The sequence below is a fragment of the Oncorhynchus keta genome, chromosome 17, assembly GCF_023373465.1.
Source record: "Oncorhynchus keta strain PuntledgeMale-10-30-2019 chromosome 17, Oket_V2, whole genome shotgun sequence".
Lineage (NCBI taxonomy): Eukaryota > Metazoa > Chordata > Actinopteri > Salmoniformes > Salmonidae > Oncorhynchus > Oncorhynchus keta.
In genome coordinates, this window is record NC_068437.1 from 18,059,780 (window position 1) to 18,082,891 (window position 23,112).

The window sequence follows — 23,112 nt, forward strand, 5'->3', positions numbered from 1 at the left end:
GGTTCGATGGTTGATAACCTGTGGCATCTATAGGTTTGTCTAACTCGCACGAGTCCGCGTGGCTACTTTTTGTCTCTCTCCGTGCCAGAAACCTTGTCATTTCAGAAAGAATGACATTATTTAAAATACCCATTCCTACTGGAGACCTAGCCCATTCATAAACGTGAACTACCTGTAGCGCCTATTGATGAAGGCATCGTATGAGCCCCGACGCTTGCTCTAAACGTTGACACGCATCGCTTGCGGTCCAGGTTTTAGAAACATATGGAACATATCTTTCATATCAACTTCGAAATAATTGTTTGAAAAAAACATATTATATAGGGTTAGGGTTCCCACACGGCCATATCTCCACCGTACAGCACTTGTTTACGGAAGACATCGGCATTATCTATCTATGCCTCCGAACACCTCTGTGTGAGCATAACTGGGGAGGAAGTTCATCAACTGGAGGCACACATAGAGTTTGGATCTGTTCAAATCTGCTACAGGTGTATCTTTTTTTTATTTGAAAGATTATTTCTCACTGATTTAAAAGATAAGGGCCATATGTTTCGAAAACCGATCGCAAGCGATGATTGACGTTTCTAACATAGCATAGGAAAATGATAGTTCACAGGGCCAACCGTGAGCGAAGCTAATCGCTGAAAGGGTTTTCGAGAACCACAGGAGACCTAATCACACACACATTGTTTCAACATGGGCTCTCTCACATTGTAATTACATTGTATTTACTGCATATTTCTCAGAACCATCATTTGTTTGTGTGTGTGTGTTGACGGGGTTAGCTCGTTGGTGTTTGGTTGTTAATGTGTATATCAGAGTTGGTTCAGCACATGTGTGCGTTTGTGTTTGTTTTTATGTAATTGTTTGGATTTGGGGGTTACTTTGTTAGCATTGTAATGTCATTTGGCAAGGAGAGTCACGCAGTCTAGCTCCAAATTACTGCAATTTGGAGCCACCAATTCTTTTTACTTACCCCCATGCAACAATGGCATTGCAGAACATTATTGGTTTGAAGTCAATGAATGTTTATGCTACTTTCCCCCTCAAACTATTGTCCAAACCTGAAACCCACAAGACTCAGAGTAAATTGCAAAGAAAGCAGTTTTTCTCAAATGTGTTGAGGCTATATTTTATATTTATATATTATTTTCTCTTTTTGTTTCCTTTCAGCTTTATCTGACGGCCATTCTAACTTTCTCCTGAATGGAAACTTTGTGGTGGCCATGTTCAAAAGGGAAATCACCTTCAAGGGAACTGTCATTGAGTACAGCGGCTCAGACACCAAAGAGGAGCGCATCAACTGCACTGAACGTGTTGAGGAGGAACTCATCCTACAGGCAAGGCTGACGTCTGTCTCTGTCTCTCTGTCTCTGTTTCTGTCTTTCTCACATTCTTCTCTCTCTCCCTCTCCCCCTCATCTCTCCTTCTATATTGTCAAAGCTTTTTCTCATTGTTGCCCTAGGTTCTGTGTGTGGGGAACCTGTACAACCCAGACGTGCGCTACTCGTTCAACATCCCCATCGAGGAGCACAGGGAACAGTTTGTGTGGGACCCCTCGGGTTCCTGGCTGGAGTGCAGCCGCATGTGTCAGGGTAAGGTCATAGTCGTCCACCCAATTAGCCATGTGTCTTTGCAGCCCCTCTGCGCTGACCCGGTTGATCACATCCCAGTACATCAGGGTTCCCCAACAGAATAAATATTATTATGTTGTGCTATTGTTTCATTCATTTTTCACTTTCCCCCCTGCTGCTCCTCTGATAGAGTTCTACATCCCGCCTCCCACCCAACGAACACTAAAAGCGTTCCACAGGGATGCTGGCCAATGTTGACTCCAATGCTTCCCACAGTTGTGTCACGTTGGCTGGATGTCCTTTGGGTGGTGGACCATTCTTGAAACAGCCAGAAACTGTTGAGCGTGAAAAACCCAGCAGTGTTGCAGTTCTTGACACAAACCAGTGCACCTGGTACCTACTACCATACCCCGTTCAAAGGCACCTAAATATTTTGTCTTGCCCTTTCTCCCTGAATGGCACACATACAATCCATGTCTCTAATGTCTCAAGGCTTAAAAGTCCTTCTATGACTTGTCTCCTCCCCTTCATCTACACTGACTGAAGTGGCTTTAACAAGTGACATCAATAAGGGATCACAGCTTTCCCCTGGTCAGTCTGTGTCATGGAAAGAGCAGGTGTTCTTAATGTTTTGTACACTCAGTGTATATTATTATTGTCTCATTCACTTTATTATAAAACATTTGACCTACACTGTTGGATCTCGGCACATAAGAGTTTCACTGTACCCTGCGACTACATCTGCATGTGACTAATAAACTCATCTAATCTAGGCGGCCTGCGGGCCAAAACCATTATTGATGTTCTTGGACATAAAAATCTGTGAAATAACCAGGAAATGAGCTCAATGTGATTTTAATTTAGGAAATCTGTTGCCAGGTAATCCCATGCATAAATAGAGGCACGTAATCGTATCCCATGATATCGAGGTTTGAAATGATTCTGTTTTTGACAAATACTAAATCTGTTTGGCATTCTTGTGGTCGATCTGCAGTGTAAAAAATATCTATAACTATGTTCCGGCCCCCCGACCATCCGCTCAAGGAAATATCAGACCATGGCTGAATCTAGATGGACTCCTGCTGTACACCTTCCACCCCCTGAGCCTATAAGCAGGGGCTGATACTTCCTTTGCCTCAGAGCATACAGCATCATTAGCAGGATCCAGTTGAAACGGTTTGATTCCAGCCCGGCTAAGACCATTTGGTCTGAGACCCAATGACAGGAAATTGATCAGAACATGTAAAGGAGGGGGAAATGCGTACCTTGGCAGTCGATCCTTTAGTCAAATGGGGTCTAATCCAAAGTTTACCTGTGTGTGCGTGTACCAGTGTACCAGTGTACCAGGGTACCAGTGTACCAGGGTTGTCCTATTCTATTTTTAAAGACAATAAATACAACTTTTGCCAGCCAAAATGTCCAGTAGAAAACTAAATTGCATTACAAAATAATGCTTTTTATTAATTGATGGCAATTACCAGTAGATGGAAATACATTTGGCCATTATGCTTATCGGTCTAATTTACATAATTTAGTGGAATTCAATTGGCCTGTGCGTATTTTTGTTAGTCGTCATGTATCTTATTCATCCAACCCAACTATCACAAGCGTACAGCATACAGAGCCTCTTCTGAGACGGATTTCTCCTGCAGAGCCTCAGCTGGTTGCTGCTGTAGTAAAACTTGTTTTCGTCAGCCCATTGATTGAGCGACATGTTTTTTTAAAGTGTTTTGACGTTTCTCAGATGCTCTGATCCAGAGCGACGTACAGTAGTGAGTACATACATGTTCATATTTGTTTGTACGATTCTAAATCCAACCGCGTGTTTCAAAACAGTTTTTGGTGTACGATTAAAAACCTCTAACGTTACTATTTGTATTTCTCAACTAATTAAAGCGCACGTTCCTTTCACCATTCTAGTGAAGACGACAGGCTGTCATTTCTTTAGCCACCAATGGATCACAGTGTTTCAAAACTGTTTCAAGAAAATGCACATGAAAATCATAACTGGCACGAAGAATGGTAAAAATGGTAGGATAAATTAAGTAAGCTTCCCCAAACTTGAAACTCACGCACAGCCTATGAATTCTTTATCAAATAATTGCCTACACTTTTCCATGGTAGGAGTTTGCCTATAGTCTACTTTGACGCAAGCCTCATAATATGAAATAAAACATTCAGATTTCCAACAATTAAGTATGTTTTCAAAATGCATACTGCCTCCAGCTCACATTGTAAAGTGGAACGAATTGCAAAAATCGCTGAAGTTGGAGACTTTTATCTCCCTCACCAACTTCAAACATCTGCTACCTGAGCAGCTAACCGATCGCTACAGCTATACATAGTCTCGGTAAATAGCCCACCCATTTTTACCTACCTCATCCCCACATGCTCACGAGGCACTCCAAACAAAAGATCATAAAAAATAAAAAAAGACAAATCTTGGAAATTATAGTTATGAAATAAACAAAAATGTGTTTCTCACAAGTTTAGCAGGTTGTGAACTCTGCAAACAACGTTTCCACTCTGAGAATGAGAACGGTAATTTACTGTAATTAGTACATGCATTAACAGAAATGTATGTAGCCAAATGATGTGGATTAACGCTACTTTTACTACTGGTGACTTTTATACAATGAAACAATGAATGACTGGGGAGAGACTCCTTTATCTTCACCAAACACCCCTCCCCTTCTTCTTGTCTCAACATTTGAAATGACACTGGACACATTATCTTCACACATATTTGAGATGCTTTTCACTGACAGCCCCAACTCAATCATCAACTGAGCCTATTGCCTCGCCCACTACCCATATTTTGGGCTTCCCATATAGGCATAGGTCTACGAGCTTGTGATTTGAAACAGCCCACAGCTATTTTTTTTGTTGAAAGAAGCTAATGATCCTCGATTCCTCTGTGGCTTGTCAGTCATGCTTTCTGGTGAAGTCTTTTTTTTAATGATTTCCTTTCTTTCTGTGAAGACAGGTGTAATGATATAATTTTGGGACATTTATTTACTTCTCTATTGGACTCACCACTATGCAATTTCTCTCCTGTTCTATTGGATTTCATATCAACTTTCTGTCATTGTCCAGAAGCCAAAGGCACAGTCCTAGTTATATTAACAACACATCCTAGTTGTTGCATCTTTACATCTCCCCTCTTTCTAAGTTTCAACAGAGATCTTCGTCTCTGTCACATATGGAACTGCTATCAGGTGCGCTATTTATTTATTTAGAATGGTGTTTTATGACGTTTTATTGGCTGCTTCCTTACATAATCTACATGTTCTGTTGAGATTAATTACCATAATCTACATGTTTTGTTGAGATGAATTACCATAATCTACATGTGATTTCTGTCATTCTGAGCACCGTGGGTGGACAACCTAATGGGTTTATGCACCCAAATGCATATGGGTTCGGTCAATTTCTCAAATGGTAAATGAGAATCTTACCGGTCACTTTGTCCGGCGCCACATTTTCCTAACGGAATCCCTGGTGTGTGTGTGTGTGCATATAGGTGAGCGATGGCGCAAGGCAGCGTGTGTGAGGAAGAGTGACCACCTGGGGGTTTCTGACCAGCGCTGTGAGCCTCTACCCCGTCCCAACGCTGCCACTGAGCCATGTAACACTGACTGTGAACTCAGGTAGATACACACACACACACACACTCTGTGTATCTGTTAAACAGACACTAATCCATATAGCCTGTTGCAGGTGGCACATAGCAGGGAAAAGTGAGTGCTCTGCTAAGTGCGGCCCTGGCTACCGGACCCTGGACGTGCAGTGTATGAGGTACAGCTCGCTGAAGAGGCAGAGTGAGAGGGTGGAGGGGAGGGCCTGTTCTGACCTACCCAAACCACAGGTCAGAGAGGCCTGCCACGGCGACTGTCTGCTCAAGAGCTGGCAGTACAGCATCTGGTCCCAGGTCAGTGGAAACTACAGTCAAAGACACACATCATCTAAGTGAAAGATGATTATAATACTTGTTTTCACTACGTGATGCTATTGCACATTGTCTTGATAAAAAGCCTCTTCATTTCTCGTCTCCTCATGCAAGACAGATGCTACTTGACTTGTGCTTCCGTGTTACTATAAGTGGACATGATATAGACTTCCGTGTTACTATAAGTGGACATGATATAGACTTCCGTGTTACTATAAGTGGACATGATATAGACTTCCGTGTTACTATAAGTGGACATGATATAGACTTCCGTGTTACTATAAGTGGACATGATATAGACTTCCGTGTTACTATAAATGGACATGATATAGACTTCCGTGTTACTATAAGTGGACATGATATAGACTTCCGTGTTACTATAAGTGGACATGATATAGACTTCCGTGTTACTATAAGTGGACATGATATCGACTTCCGTGTTACTATAAGTGGACATGATATAGACTTCCGTGTTACTATAAGTGGACATGATATAGACTTCCGTGTTACTATAAGTGGACATGATATAGACTTCCGTGTTACTATAAGTGGACATGATATAGACTTCCGTGTTACTATAAGTGGACATGATATCGACTTCCGTGTTACTATAAGTGGACATGATATAGACTTCCGTGTTACTATAAATGGACATGATATAGACTTCCGTGTTACTATAAGTGGGCATGATATAGACTCGAAGTAAATGTGGGTATGTTATTCGTTTGGTGCAGTACAAGTTGAATGGTGAGTCTCATGCTGATTCTAATGTGTTGTGACGTGGGCAGTGTTCGAAGACGTGTGGTCGCGGGGCTCGTACCAGGGACTCCTACTGTATGAACAACCTGGGGAGGAGACTGGTGGACAGGGACTGTAGTGACTCCCTGAGACTGGTCACCGAGAGCTGCAACGACCAGGCCTGCCCTGGCTGGTCAGCCAGCGAGTGGAGCGAGGTACAGGACACACACACACACATGCGCCTGCACACACATAAACACGTCTATAAACACACATTATGTAAACATTCCTACACACATAATAACACACACATAAATACTGTATATACACGCTTTATAAACTATATGCACATCAATGTAAACACACAGATTTGCTCTAACATGCACACACACACTTTGAGGATAACATTTTACACATTTCACACACACACAATCACCCTCCCCACTCACACACTCCCTTCATACACACAAACAAGTTTAGACTTTATTCAATCTGATCTCATAGTTTCACTTCGGAATTTGCCGTAATTGGATGAACGTCGATCTTTGACCCCTTAATTCCGCGTGGTTACAGGGTTGAAACAGAAACAACTCAAAGGGTTCAGCTTTGAGCCTCATCAAGGTTGAGCCAGTGCTGTGCATTTGTGGTTTTTTGTTTAGTTTTTGGACCATTTCAAACGTCCAAAATCGGTGGCTCTTTGTTGTGACTAACTTGACTTTATTAGTCTTTCTCCTACACCCCATCTTTCCCTCTGTGTCCTCTCCCAGTGCTTGGTGACGTGTGGGAAGGGGATGAGGCACAGGCAGGTGTCCTGTAGCATGGGGGTAGGAGAGGAGAAGCTGAGCGAACACTTCTGTGACCCGAGCGCTAAGCCTCCGGCTGTGGGGAGCTGTGAGCTGCCAGAGTGTGCCTCCTGGCAGGTCGGAGTCTGGGGACCGGTGAGTCCAGATGGATCTCTGTGTGTGTGTGCGTGTGTGTGTGTGTGTGTCTGACAGAATCAGATTCTTGGTGTGCGTCTGTGTTTGAATCTTAGTGTGTGCATAGGAGTGCAATAGTTAATGTTGGAGTATGTGACATTATAGTGTGTGTTATTTATGTCTAGTTGTACATACAGTATATCCCCTTTTCCCAGTGTGTGTCGGTGGTGTTTGTCTGTGTGTCTGTGTGTGGGGTCAGATTTATTCCGACAGGATATGAGGGCAGAGTGAAAGCGCTAGGGAGGAAATGGCAGCTCAAGTCAGAGCACACCACTCCATAACTCACCAGGCTGTTAGGTTTCCCCACTGCCTTAGAAGGAGCCACACACACTCACACACACACCTTGTGAGTCTGCTAGTCCAATACTCTGTCTATACGCTAGAGGTCTTCAGGAGTCCAAGAAGTTGGACCCAAGGGCAATCAGACCTGGCCTGAGGTTAACTGGACCGAGACCAGGCCCAATTGGACCCAAGTGACAAAATAATGTTTATCAGCCAAGTTGCTCTTCTGGTTAACGAGTCTTTATATGTTGGCTAAGCCTTCTATAACTTAATTAATTGACCTTATTAGCGTAAAATAAATATGCTGTAGGCTATGCAGAGCCGTGGTTGGGTCCATTTTGATCCACTCAGCTGTAATTACATAGACCCCGGGACCTGATGACAATCAAACAGGAGCCAACCCTGACCCGAGGAAAAGTTTGAATTTCAGACCCAAACCCGATTGGGTTGTAGTCGGGTCTCGGGTATGTCTGGTCCACTCAGACCCATGAAGACCTCTACTATACGCACACCCGGTCTGGAGATTTGAATTTTGAAAATATTGAATAAATAAATGAATGAGCAAATAAATAAATGAATGAGCAATTTAGAGAATTAAGGAATGTCTTTGACCATTCATTGACTCAACTGAACGAGTTGGCGGGCGGGATACTCAGCTACTTCTATTGACAGCTGGTATAGATCTGTCTGTTAATACCTATGTAATCATAATCTACTGCCCAAATAAACATATACTGCAGCACTTCCTCCACCAACTCAACACCAAATGTGCACACACACACACACACACACACACACACACACACACACACACACACACACACACACACACACACACACACACAGAGCGATCTGGGGTAGAAGATTGGCATCTGGGGAGGTAGTAGGCTTCAATTACACTGAGTTAGACTGGGCTTAGCTGGGCTAGTTAAAACTGCGTCCACCCTTCCTTCCTTGAAGTAATCACGGATCTGCTAGCCAAGGTTTTACTGTCTGACCCTGTGTGTGTCTCTCCTGTGTGTTGTTGCAGTGTGCGGTGACGTGTGGCCATGGTTACCAGATGCGGGCTGTGAGGTGTGTGTCAGGGGCGTATGGTGACACGGTGGATGACAGGGAGTGTAACGCTGCATCCAGACCCAGGGACAGCCAGGACTGTGAGGTGGCACCGTGTCCCTGGGCCTCTCCTCAACACAGCACTGTCCGCCCTGACAGCTCTGGTCAGCTCTTCACACAGTGGAGATACGGCTCCTGGACCACGGTGAACACAGCACACACACAACCTTATATAGGCCCATACACACTCACCTATACAGTAGCACTCAGACTGGTACAGTAGTTTCTAGAATGCAGCACGCACCCCTGCTTCACACACCCCTGCTTCACACACCCCTGCTTCACACACTCCTGCTTCACACACCCCTGCTTCACACACACACCCCTACTTCACACACCCCTGCTTCACACACACACCCCTACTTCACACACCCCTGCTTCACACACTCCTGCTTCACACACACACCCCTGCTTCACACACCCCTGCTTCACACACACACCCCTACTTCACACACCCCTGCTTCACACACCCCTGCTTCACACACACATCCCTGCTTCACACACCCCTGCTTCACACACACACCCCTACTTCACACACCCCTGCTTCACACACCCCTGCTTCACACACACACCCCTACTTCACACACCCCTGCTTCACACGGACCCCTGCTTCACACACACACCCCTGCTTCACACACCCGCTCCCTCATCCTGGCCTCAGCAGTTTGTCTGCCTTGTTTAGGCTTCTGTCTGTCTAATGCTTTGCATTGTTTTCCAGTGCAAATGAAAACCAGGTCTAAACACCAGGCTTGGGTTTCAAACATGACTCTCAGACTATCAGCAATGTCTGACAGAGAGGTGGTGAGCTCACATGTCTAAGAGGAGGCTAGCGCAAGTGTGTTCCCTCCGACAAAAAATACACGGACATTCCCCTCAGAAGTGATACTTTTGATTGCTGTAGGTATTTACCGCTTGGTAATGTTCACTTTGTCCTCGCTCGGGTGCAGCTAGAATATCACCAGGTGAAAACCTTATGGAGCAGTCTTTAATGAAGACGGAGAGATATACCAATTATTCACACATACAGTTTGTTAAATATACAGAGTAAGTGGCTGAAGTGGTGTCTCAAACGTTTGTAGAAAAGGACTGTTGTTATATACCAGTATGAGTTTATATACTAAGCAACAGGACTGTTTCGCTAACACAGACTGGAATATATTCCGGGACCCAACTTGAGGAATTTACCACATCAGTCACCAACTCCATTAATAAGTACATTGACGCCGTCCCCCCCACTGTGACCATACCTACAGTACATATCCCAACAAGAAGAAAGACAACCTCCGCACTGAGCTAAAGGCTAGAGGTGCCGCTTTCAAGGAGCGGGGCGCTAATCCGGACGCTTATAAGAAATTCCGCTACGCCTTTAGACGGACCATGAAACAGGCAAAGCGTCAATACAGGACCAAGATCGAATCCTACTGCACCGCCTCTGACGCTCGTCCGATGTGGCGGGGCTTGCAAACTATCATGGATTACAAAGTGAAACCCAGCCCTACGGGGAACACTGAACCATGTGTGACAACACCAACTGTTTCGAACGACTGTGTGATCTCGCTCTCCATAGGCCAGACGGATGATCAGGATGCGTACTCAGATCATGCGCTGACCAGCTGGCAAGTGTTTTCACATACATTTTGCCCAAGAACGCCAAGGTAACCTGTTTAAACGACTATCACCCCGTAGCACTCACATCTGTAGCCATGTAATACTTTGAAAGGCTGGTCATGGCTCACATCAACACCATCATCCCAGACACCCTGGACCCACTGCAATAACGCATATTGTCCCAACAGATCTACAGATGACCAAATGTCTATTGCACCCCACACTGCCCTTTTACCCACTTGGATGAAAGGAACACCTACATCGTACGTGAGAATGCTGTTCATTGACTACAGCTCAGCATTCAACACCATGGTGCCCTCCAAGCTCATCACTAAGCTAAGGACCCTGAACACTGAACACCTCCCTCTGCAACTGGATCCTGGACTTCCTGATGGGCCGCCCCTAGGCGGTGAGGGTATGCAACAACACATCCGCCACGCTGACCCCCAACACGGGGGCCCTCATAGGTGCGTGCTTAGTCCCCTCCTGTACTCATTGTTCACCCACTACTCACCCTACACCATTATCAAGTTTGCTGACACGACAGTGGTAGACCTAAATCATCGACGATGATGAGACAACCTATAGAGAGGAGGTCAGAGACCTGGCAGTGTGATGCCCAGACAACAACCTTTCCCTCAACATCAGCAAGACAAAGGAGCTGATCGTGGACTACAGGAAACGGAGGGTCGAGCACGTCCACATCTACATCGACAGGGCTGTAGTGGAGGGGGTCTAGAGCTTCAAGTTCCTTGGTGTCCACATCACTAAGGACCTATCATGGTCAGAACACACCAACACAGCCGTGAACAGGCCATGAAAAGTCCTCTTCCCCATCAGGAGCCTGAAAAGATTTGGCATGGGTCCTCAGATCCTCGAAAAAGTAATACAGCTGCAGCATCTTGACTGGCTGCATCACCACTTGGTATGGCAACTGCTTGGCATCTGACTGCAAAGCGCTACAGAGTGTAGTGCATTTTGCCCAGTACATCACTGGGGCCGAGCTTCCTGCCATCCAGGACCTCTATAATAGGCGGTGTCAGAGTAAGGCCCTAAATATTTACTCCAGCCACCCAAGTCATAGACTATTAACTCTGCTACCGCACGGTACGCAGTACTGATGAACCAGGTCTGGAACCAACAGGACCCTGAACAGCTTCTAACCCCAAGCCATAAGACTGCTAGATGGTTAGTTAATAAAATAGCTATACGGACTATCTGCATTGTCCCTTTTTGCATGAACTTTTTTTTGACTCACCACATACGCTGCTGCTACTATTTACTACCTGTCACTTTATAACTAGCATGTACATTTACACCTGTTACCGCGTACTCCTGCACATGGACTCAGTACTGGTATCCCTTGTGTATAGACAGCCAAGTTATCATTACTCATTATGTATCTATTGTTACTTTTATTATTACCTGTTTTACTCTTCTATTATTTCTCCATTTTCTTTCTCTCTGCATTGTAAGGCCCATAAGTAAGTATTTCACTGTTTGATTTGTACTATTAGATATAGAAGGGAGACAGTTTGACACAATGCTTTTACTGTACGTCTGATCTTAAATGCTTGTTCCTCTGTGTGTGCCTGTCTCAGTGCTCTGTCTCCTGTGGGAAGGGGAAGCGTGCCCGTTACGTCAGCTGTCGGGACGCCCAGGGTGGCGTGGCAGACGAGTCCTACTGTGCCCAGCTGCTCCGGCCCCCAGAATCCTCAGCCTGCTTCAGCCCGTGTGGCCAGTGGCGCTCCTGGGAGTGGTCTCCTGTATGTTATAGTTGTAATTTTTCCAACTCTATTAGTATAAATATATGTCAACCGCTATTTTGTAGTGAAGTTGCCTTTACTACTGAAAGAATGCCTCACTTATGTCTGATGATTTGATCTGCTCTCTGCCCAGTGTTCAGTGATATGACCTTGTCTATTCTCTGCCCAGTGTTCAGTGATATGACCTTGTCTATTCTCTGCCCAGTGTTCAGTGACGTGTGGTGTGGGCCGGGCCACCAGGCAGGTGGTGTGCAGTAACTACCACCACCAGGTTGACGAGTCCTTCTGTGATCAGGACGAGAGGCCCAGCACAGAGCAGGAGTGTACAGGTGCCCCCTGCCCCTCCGTGTACCGCCAGAGGCCCAACGACCAGCCCTACAGCCCCCACGACCCCGCCAGCCACCCGGGACACAGCAGCTGGAACGTCCCCTCGGCAGACAACCAGTGGAGGACGGGGCCCTGGGGAGGAGTATGTACAGAACCGTAGGACCATGTCACCTGACCAGGACCAGAGAAGAGAATCATTCCTGGTCGGGTTACATGGTCAAGAAAACCCCCTGACACTTCGATACCATCTCCATTCACTGCTCTGTCTCACTTAATTGTCTAACTGCGTGCTGCAGTATCTCACATAGAGATCTCTTACTGAGACAGCAAGGATGTGATGTGTAACTGTAATTGGTTGCAGAAAATACCTGCTGCGTAGTTCAAGGCTATTCTATGTGTCACATTGTCCTTCTAAGGCCGATGCTTTCCATCTGTATGTGGACCGAGTGTATTGTAACTCCACAGTGTACTGTAACTCCACAGTGTACTGTAACTCCACAGTGTACTGTACCTCCACAGTGTACTGTACCTCCACAGTGTACTGTACCTCCACAGTGTACTGTACCTCCACAGTGTACTGTAACTCCACAGTGTACTGTAACTCCACAGTCTACTTTAACTCCACAGTCTACTATCACTCCACAATGTACTTTAACTCTACAGTCTACTATAACTCCACAGTGTACTGTAACTCCACAGTGTACTGTAACTCCAGTGTACTGTAACTCCACAGTCTACTGTAACTCCACAGTGTACTGTAACTCTACAGTGTACTGTAACTCCACAGTCTACTGTCACTCCACAGTGTACTGTAACTCTACAGTGTACTGTAACTCCACAGTGTACTGTCACTCCACAGTGTACTGTAACTCCACAGCTGGCTTTGGTTTACATTGCAGCTGGTCTGTTCAAAGTTGTCTGTGTATGTTTCCCCTCGGTCTGTAACACACATTCTGTGCCCGTCCATAGTGCTCCAGTACGTGTGCGGGGGGCTTCCAGAGGAGGGTGGTGGTGTGTCAGGATGCGGAGGGTCGCAGCACCAGCCACTGTGACCAGAGGGTCAAACCTGCCGAGTCCAAGAACTGTGACTCAGGACCCTGCCCTCTGTGGAACTACGGCGTCTGGGGAGAGGTCAGTACACAGGCAGTACAAGGACTATGTGCATCCCTTTCCTGCAGTCTCATGACCTCGTGCCCTCATGGGTGGAATGTTATTCAGATTTCATACTTAGTTTTTATTTATTTGTTTCTATGTCAAACGGATTTGTTATGTTTCAGTCTTCTGGTGATGTATATAAATTGTAGTATTGTGATGCAAACTCAAAATATTATACATTCAACTCTATATCTGACATGGTACAGATGTTTTCTTTTTTGTAAGTCCATAGCCATGTGTGTGAGGTGTATACTTTTGTTTAAAAAAATATTTGTTTAAGACCAAGAAACACTCTGTGTGACCCTGATTTAGCCCACTGCAGTAAAAGGTTATTAAGCAGATCTGCTTCTGTTAAGCGACGCTACAACAATACAGTCCACTACTAAACTAAAGATACTAATTTCCGACTCCTGGGCGTGAGTCAAATAGTCTAAAGTCACTTCCTTTCCTCTGCACCTCTTCATCATCTAATCCTGCCCTGAAAGAAGATCTATTGACATACTGTACTTAGGAGCCTGCTGAATACTCAGTGACCCCTCCCTCATCTTCCCTTGTGTCCTCTCAGTGTACCCAGACGTGTGGTGGAGGCAGGAGGACGCGCCAGGTGGTATGCCAACGGCCCAACGGTCAAAGACTCAACGACCACAACTGTGACATCCTGGACAAGCCTCCTGACGTGGAGCAGTGTAACCTGGACCTGTGCCCGGGCAGCGCATCCTGGCACCGCCGACCATGGAAGCCGGTACGATAGTACTTCCTCTTACCTAACTCCCCTTTGACTTCCTCCTTCACTGGGGCGCGTCACCGTGAGTAGACATGGGGGTGTACTTAAATTACAGCGAGTGTACTTCTGGCCGTCCGCTAGCGACTAACAGCTAGAGGCTAGCGGCTAGCTTACTGTGTTTTAGGAGTTCTGTAGGAGAGTTAATGGAGCGCTAGCATCAGCGCTAGGCTACGTTAGCCCCAGCCCACCCACACTGGGCCCTGCAGTGGCATGGTGCTGATTAGAAACAAGGGAGAGGGAGAACACACACAGAATGCTACTCCACATTGGGAATCATCAGAAACACATGGTTCCCATTTGGAACTTAGGCTCCAAATAAAACTATAAATTAGAAGGACAATGTTGTCCAACAATGCCATATATTTGTAGAGGCGAATTAATAACTCAAGATATATTTATTTCATATGTGAAGCGTGAAGTACATTTTCTGTTGTTGTGATTGCTGTCTCACCCTGTAACCGAAGTACACAAGTGTATATTTGTGTATAAGAGTTTTTAATATTATTACTTTATCAAACGGCAACAAATGACTGTTACTGTGTTTTGTGTGTGTCTTTGTACAGTGTGATTTTATTTTTAGTGGCTAGATTTCATAAATGAATATGATATTTCATATTTCTACTGGTGCTTTTCGGTCTGATCCTTTAAGTCTCATGAACAGTGACAGTTTGTACAGAGGAACATATTTTAAAAACAACAGTATGTTTTGTTAGTATTTTTTACGTTATGAAAATAGTATTTTTTTTTTTAAAGACTCATAAATTAAGGATGAAATGCAGTTTTCAAAAATGTCATGTCTCTTAGAATGTTATATTGAAGATGTTTTCACAGTTCTACCATCCCTGTGTAATCCTCGTGCGGTTAACATTTTTACTCATTAACTGCAAATGAATCACAAAATGTAAAAACAGTAACTATAGGACACTATAGATCGAGATATAACCATTTATTTTAGGATTACATTTGAATTGGCAGATGTTTGAAATGCTTAGACAAATACTGTTAGTGAAATAGGAAGAAAGCTATAATGCCCGTGCAAGGCAAATATCAGGTGCGTTAAGTTATGTTAACTAGTACTGTAGCTACAACGGCTAGGCGCTCACCTTCTCCACTTCAGGGATCGCAAAACTGAACATCGTACAGGGATCACTGGTTCGGCAAAACCCTCAACATCACCTCAGAATATACTCTCACCCTCACCAGTACACGTGTTGTACATTTCCTGTCTTCTGGTAAGTGTGTTAATTGGTCATAGTGGCACAAACGATTTGAACGTTTGCCTTGTATGGTGAGCACTTTGTCTCTACTGTAAAACTACACTAAAGTAAAGGAGAATTTTACATCAAAATGCTGTTTACAGTTGGGTTTCTATAGAAAAACCAGTCGGCCATTTTGATGTCAGAGAATTGGACATTTTTTCTTTACCTGTGATTAGTTGACTGTAGGGGCTCTTAACAGACTGACATAACAGTAGGTTGGCCAATGTGTTCAGAACGAGTCACTTTAAAAATGGTTTTATTGTAGAACTTATTCACAGGTCATATAGCTGATATATTTATCTAGTTTACAGTGCATTTGGAAAGTATTCTGCCCCCTTTTACCTTTTCTACATTTTGTTACGTTACAGCCTTATTCTTAAATGGATTACATTTCTTTTTTTACTCAGCAATCTACACACAATATCCCATAATGACAGCAAAAACCGTTTTTTAGACATTTTTTCAAATGTATATTAAAATGAAATCATATTTACATAAGTATTGAGACCCTTTACTCAGTTCTTTGTTGAAGCACCTTTGGAAGCGATTACAGCCTCTTGGGTATGACGCTACAAGATTTGCACACCTGTATTTTGGGAGTTCTCCCATTCTTCTCTGCAGATCCTCTCCAACTCTGTCAGGTTGGATGGGGAGCATCGATTCACAGCTTGTTCAATTGGGTTCAAGTCCGGGCTCTCAAGGACATTCAAAGACTAGTCCCGAAGCCACTCCTGCATTGTCTTGACTGTGTGCTTAGGGTCATTGTCCTTTTGGAAGGTCCTCTGGAGCAGGTTTTCATCAAGGATCTCTCTGTACTTTGCTCTGTTCTTCTTTCACTCGATCCTGACTAGTCTCCCAGTCCCAGCCGCTGAGAAACATCCCCACAGCATGATGCTACCACCACCACGCTTCACTGTAGGGATTGTGCCAGGTTTCTTCCAGACGTGACGCTTGGCATTCAGGCGAAAGTGTTCAATCTTAGCATCATCAGACCAGAGAATCTTGTTTCTCATGGTCTGAGAGTCTTTTAGGTGCATTCTGGCAAACTCCAAGCGGGTTGTCATGTGCCTTTTACTGAGGAGTAGTAAGGTCTGGCCACTTTTACCATAAAGACCTGATTGTTGGAGTGCTGCAGAGATGGTTGTCCTTCTGGAAGGTTCACCTATCTCCACAGAGGAACTCTGGAGCTCTGTCCGAGTGACCATCGGGTTCTTCTCCCAGATTGCTCAGTTTGGCCGGGCGGCCAGCTCTAGGAAGAGTCTTGGTGTTTCCAAATTTCTTCCATTTAAGAATGATGGAGGCCACTGTGTTCTTGAGGACATTCAATGCTGCAGACATTTTTTGGTACCCTTCCCCAGATCTGTGCCTCGACACAATCCTGTCTCGGAGCTCTAAGGACAATTCCTTCAACCTCATGGCTTGATTCTTGCTCTGACATTCACTGTCAAATGTGGGACCTTATACAGACAGGTGTGCCTTTCCAAACCAATTGAATTTTCAACAGGTGGACTCCAATCAAGTTGTAGAAACATCTCAAGGATGATCAATGGAAACGGGATGCACCTGAGCTCAATTTTGAGTATCATAGCAAAGTGTCTGAATACCTATAAGGTATTTCAGTTGTTTTATTGGTAATACATTTGCAAAAAATGCTTAACCTGTTTTCGCTTTGTCATTATGGGGTATTGTGTGTAGATTGCTAAAAATATATAATTTCATACATTTTAGAATAAGGATGTAACGTAACAAAATGTGGAAAGAGGGAAGGGTGTGAATACTTCCCAAAGGCCCTGTATGTTAATGCAGTAGCAAGATGAATGCAGTCTATTATGGTACACAAACATCAAACTATGCAATCCAGTTTTTAAAGCTCTACAATTTCATCGTAGATGAACTTCCTGTCGATGTGGCTTTCATCTTAATTCAAGTCTGATAGCTCAAAAGGTACAACTAACTGAATTGGCATCTGCAAATCTCCTACCAACTGAAGCACACAAATACCTCTCTCATGATATTGTAGTCATTTGTTGCTGTTTCACTTTTTCTGGGGCCAGTTTTTATATGTCTGAAGGATCTTTCAAATGAAACGTATTTATTTGTTTACAATAGTTTATTTATTGTTGCAGCTTTTAATGTTTTATTTGTTTCGGTTTAGATGTATGTAACACTTGGGTTGAACTATCTGTCATAACCTTCGTAGTGCTGTCGTGAACCTGGCCTGGCATCCGATAACTGCTCCATACATTTCAAAACAATTCATGGCCAACTACTACATCTTGCTTGATGGCTAGCCAGCCAGTCGTCATATATTATATTTGATGTCCTACGACCACAGGAGGCTGCTGAGGGGAGGACGGCTCATAATAATGGCTGTAACAGAGCAAATGGAATGGCATCAAACACATGTAAAACCACGTGTTTGATGTATTTGATACCATTCCACTGATTCTGCTCCAGTCATTACAATGAGCCCGTTCTCCCTAACTAAGGTGCCGCCAACCTCCTGTGCCTACGACAGTATAAAAAAATCCTAAGTGAAACATGATTTCACAAGGTGTCATGTGTGATAGCAAGGTGAAGTCTTTCTGACACATAGTTCATTTGAAGTGTTACCAAAATGGCTCTGTGTTTGTGTTGACCGTAAGCTCTCCTGTGAGGTCCACTCTGGGCTCTCTTGTCCTCTTCCTCCTTCCGTCCCAAGACATTCGCTCCATCCAAGACTCCTCCTCCGCCTCGCCAGCCCAGTCGCCACCTCGCGGCTCCCAACTTTTTTACCCAAGGTGCTTAGTGGGGCAACAGTGCTTTGCTTCTTTTTTTTGTGTTCAAATGTTATTCATCTTTTTCTATTTATTTCATTCACATGCGAAAATACATAAACATGTTGAAATAGCTTTTCCAACTGTAAAGAATATTAAAGAAACATAACGGTTGTGACATTTGTGTTGTTTTTCCATGTAGTATCATGCTGTGATACTTGGCAAGTGTTGCAATCTTTGGCAATAATAGTTGCTCCATAACTTCAAAGTCATATTGTTGAGCATGTACTTTCTATGCTCATCGTAGTATAGAAAATAGCATCATAGGTGCTCTGTGTGCTTATCTGATATGAGTTTATACCAAATACGTTCTAAAAGATGTACTACACTCAGCAAAAAGTACTGAGACCTAAAGGCCTACATGTGAAGCAAGCTGAACCCCCGCCCAAAAGTTGTACACAGGCTAACTTCAGACACAAACTTAAAGATAACTGTTTCGGTTGAATTATATCCCTATGGCAATTCATACACAATATATAATGCAATATTTGTTGATATAAAGGAATTAATCAATGTCAATCATGTCCTTTTAAATAACATATAAAATCCATTGCCTGACAGGATGTCTCTACACCTCATCAAGATCCAACATTCTGAGCTTTTCTGAATAGCATAAAAGCGTGCTTTCTAACGTAGCATAAACAGCATATATTAAAACCCACACTAAATAAAATTGGTCCATTAGTTGCATGTGTGGTAATCCTTACATGCATATGACTGACGCGCTGCAGACAACTACCCAAATGTCTATATCTGATTGGAACCAAGCCTATTCAATCTCTTTATATAAACATATTACCATAAACACTTCAAACACTTACATAGATTCAGTCCTCAAAAATTGTTGTTCCATATTCATAGCAATGGTCGCTGTCTGCTTAGAAGTATATTGTGGTATCATTGGGATCAATATCATCTAGCCGGTCATAAACTATACTGCTTAGCCTAACTGCTCGTGAATACATACTGTACAGTATTCCTGTCTGTTTGTATGCCTCCTTGAGGTTATAGAACTGTACTGTTCACCGTAAGCCTATAGCGATGGCTCGGTTGATAGCAGTTCAGTTTGTGGTCCTTGGTATTTGACCAACCATTGACCTCACTCCCCTTGGGCAGTCTTATCTAATGATCAGAAACGCTAGCCATCTTTTTGGGACATTCTTGTTATAAATATGGTCTGTACAATTTCTACCTGTAATTTGTTGGGGCTATTTCCACCCCTGTCACATAGTGTAAAACGGACTGCAGGCTTTATTCATATCGTTATGATATATTTTTGTACATAATTCTATTTAGAAAACACTCAAGAGAAGACATCCTGACTCCAAATCAAACTTTGGCACAGGCTGGCACATCTGTTTCCAATTGTAATAATAGGGCTCTCTCCGTAATGCCTTTGGCTGGAGACCAACCGAGTATTCAGTTTTACTACAACAATAATTGGTATAAATCGATGTTGGCAAGCTTGTTATATTTGAAGAGGTCCCAAATTGAAACCTGAAAAAAGTGTTTATAGAATATTGTTGATGGATTAATTAATGTGTGCCTTTTCTTCTGTTGTATTTTAGCATGCTTCCACATAGAGAGGAGGGTATTTTAACAGGACAAATAAAAGAAGCAGAGCCAATATCTCAGCTAATGCCATGATGTTTTTACCTTTTTATACTGGCCTCTAATAGCCATGTATCTATAATCAATTTTTAGCTTATACAAATGACATTTTTTAGGGTGTACAAATGCTATCCCCCATCCCAACTTCTAAGCAGTATGCTAAGCTATGCAATAGTAACTTAGGCCATTTTTCATACAAAATAACCCATACAGCGACAGGGAAGTCAGTGTATGAGCGTAAACATGAACCTGAAACCCTGAGGTAATTATTTGACTAAACGGTTCAGTGACAGAGTGAATCACGCATAACATTTACATAAGATGAATTTAAACAAGATGAAAGTTTAGATTCCTTTTCTGTGAAATGTCGTGTTGAAAGAAAGTCCTGTATCAAGGGGTGTCCTGTTGAGACGCCACGTTTATTAGAGCCTTATGGTCTGTCTGGTGAGCGAGAGGAAATAGCATGGTGTTGGAGCTTTCGGATTTCCTGAAATACTTCTTGTGGTTGGCATAATTGAACCTTACCTTACTTTGAGGGGTGGCCCTTCACTTTTTTATTTTATTTTTAAAAATGATTTGTATTTATCCTTTGTTTATACAGGTTTTTCTCATTGAGATAAAAATCTATTTTTCAAGAGAGACCTGGTCAGTGATCTCAAATAATGTTGTACTTTATTAAGCTATGGTAACGATTTGTGTTTTCGCAGTGATTAGCGTTTTCAATCATTGAGACAGTATTCGGTAACAAACAGTCATGAATGAGTTAGATGCTGGACTACAGATGGCTCCATATGGAATTCCTGTAGCCTTTGTGGCTATGTATATACAGTATGTTGCCATGCTTCACAAAGGGGTTGGTTTTCTCAAGTGGCAGTTGTATGGGTTAAACCTCGTCATGGACTTACCTGGCGAGATAATTAGGGTGTCTCGTGGCATTCTTCAGTCAGGGTTTATCCCATTTGACAATCAAGTCATGTAAGCATTAACTGATACTGAAGAGAATGACTCACCAAAGACTGAAAATCATAGAAATTTATTGCACAGATTTTGGTGATCAAACAGTTTATGAGCAGTAAAGTTCCACACAAAACAGATTAGCAACAATGTAAACATTTTAAGTAATGATGATTGTTTTAAAAACCGTTTGCAAAAAAATGTGTGTGAAGCAACATTAACCAACAATAATGCAGTGTGTGATGAATTGGCAAACATTTGAGTAATTTATGCCTATTTTGTTGCTAATGAAAACCATTTCCTGCTGTGAGTGAGGGTTCCCAAGGAGAGCAATCTAGGTTGGAGAGATCGCATTGGTTCAAATGAAATCCACATGCACAACATAGACATACTTGACTTTGGCCTGAGGCCACTTGCAGACAAATTCCCCAAACCTGTCACCCTGGGGTCAGATGGTCATGACATCATTGAGCTTGTGTTTCCTGATCCAGCCCATATGCCAGTCTAGCAACTGGAACTAGCTAGGACCTGGAGACTCCAAGGTTCCCTCGGCCCCAGTTCTTCAAGCATGGTTCTTGTCATAGCTTAGGTTTGAAACCAGAGCAGGCGGCTAATGTTACATGTGGGCCCTTTGGGGATTGTTTATTTGATGTTAAATCAAACCAAATGATGCAATTCATTAGTTGTATTGGTCAATAGTTGATTGCTGTATCTTGTAGATTTTGGCTTGCCAGGAGGCTGAAGCCTTTGGAGACATCAAACCAGATGCTGCTTTCAGATGTTTTCTGAGGCAACATCTTTGGACATGAGTAGAGCTTTGACAGCAGCAGTAAAGTCTGTATCAGAAGGCCAAAGAGTTGGGAAAACATGGAGAATAACATATATATTGAAAGAAGAGAAATAGAGAAAAATAATAATACGTTTCTCCATTATTCAATTTCCTGTCTGTTTCAAATCAAAGTAATGTGATTTTGGCGTGGGATTTCATTCCAAAACAACTGTAATAATAGCATGATACTCTTCGCCAACATTTATGTGTCCAAGCTTTTCTTTCTTCCAATTTATTGCAATTTAGAGAGCAATTAAATTATGCTGCCAGGCCTCTTTAGAAAGAAATTACTAACAAAAGTCATGTCTTGCATACAAAGATTGATTTGTTTTTATCCCAGACTGACTAGCAAAACAAGCATATCTTGACATGTTTGACTGAAAGAGAAATAGACACGATATGTATATGTTGCATATGGAGAATAAATATTACACATCAATGGTGGAGAAAGTAATTGATGTAAACCAGTGACCCTACTTTCTTTATGGACATCTGCCATTGAGCACGGTCGACGTCATATACTCGTGATATATAGTCGGCTCCACTGTATGTGGCCTAGTCCTCTGAATTCACTCATATAGACATAACCGCTAATGCAGTCTCAGTGAGGGAGGGCGATGACATAAAATGGCCCAAACCTTTGAGAGCAGGAGTTTCCTCGCAACCACAAATAATCTCTGGATACAGAGCAGAGAAAGGGGAGAAAGAGCAAGAGAGCGGAAGTGACAAGATTAGGCAGATATTTGTTTCGCTGGTGTTTCAGCTGAGGATGAAATCAGGGGGATAAAATGAGAGATGTAGGGTAAAGATCTGGAAGCGTTTAACCCAGGCTTTCCCTGGCTCTTCTAATGATCGGGAACAGGTCCCCTCTGAAGAGCGCCTGCTTTTTCTCAACTGGCATTGCAACACATCTGAGAGAAGGTCGCTAAAAGCTTATGGGGTGGTGAATCCTCTCTGAAATTGGACTTAAATGCATGTTCCTCTCACCTCGTCTTTCCCGGAGACGTGATGGGATGATTCAAGTTGGGGTCTGTTGGTGGCTATCAGGTTGATGTACTGTACCTTGGGAGTTGGACTGTATTAAACTCACTCTTTTTTTTCTTCTTTCAAACTTGGTTTAGTGGGAAAGAGTTTGATGGATGAAGTGTCCTAGAAGAGCATGGTAACCTACTCAAAGTAACAGATCTCCCTTGAAAGTAGGGCTTATCACGTTTCACCTCACATCTTACCATAGGCACTCGACAGCTCTGCTTTCTGATGTGGACTCAGTGTATTACCCTTTATACAATAGACGTCAGTGTATTACCCTTTATACAATAGGCGTCAGTGTATTACCCTTTATACAATAGGCGTCAGTGTATTACCCT

The 23,112-nt window shown here is 43.3% G+C and overlaps 1 protein-coding gene across 2 annotated transcripts in view; it reads left to right on the forward strand.

Annotated features, from left to right (window-relative positions):
* The window catches only part of LOC118396232 (A disintegrin and metalloproteinase with thrombospondin motifs 20-like), a 147,517-nt gene that overhangs the window by 82,510 nt on the left and 41,895 nt on the right, over nt 1-23,112 (forward strand). For both annotated transcript variants that reach the window (XM_052465637.1, XM_052465638.1), the window contains 11 exons: nt 1,177-1,343; nt 1,469-1,598; nt 5,101-5,227; nt 5,298-5,508; nt 6,315-6,479; nt 7,032-7,202; nt 8,554-8,781; nt 11,846-12,010; nt 12,216-12,479; nt 13,307-13,468; nt 14,058-14,234. In XM_052465637.1, the coding sequence (XP_052321597.1) occupies nt 1,177-1,343; nt 1,469-1,598; nt 5,101-5,227; nt 5,298-5,508; nt 6,315-6,479; nt 7,032-7,202; nt 8,554-8,781; nt 11,846-12,010; nt 12,216-12,479; nt 13,307-13,468; nt 14,058-14,234 (1,967 nt within the window). The remainder of the gene's footprint in view (nt 1-1,176; nt 1,344-1,468; nt 1,599-5,100; nt 5,228-5,297; nt 5,509-6,314; nt 6,480-7,031; nt 7,203-8,553; nt 8,782-11,845; nt 12,011-12,215; nt 12,480-13,306; nt 13,469-14,057; nt 14,235-23,112) is intronic.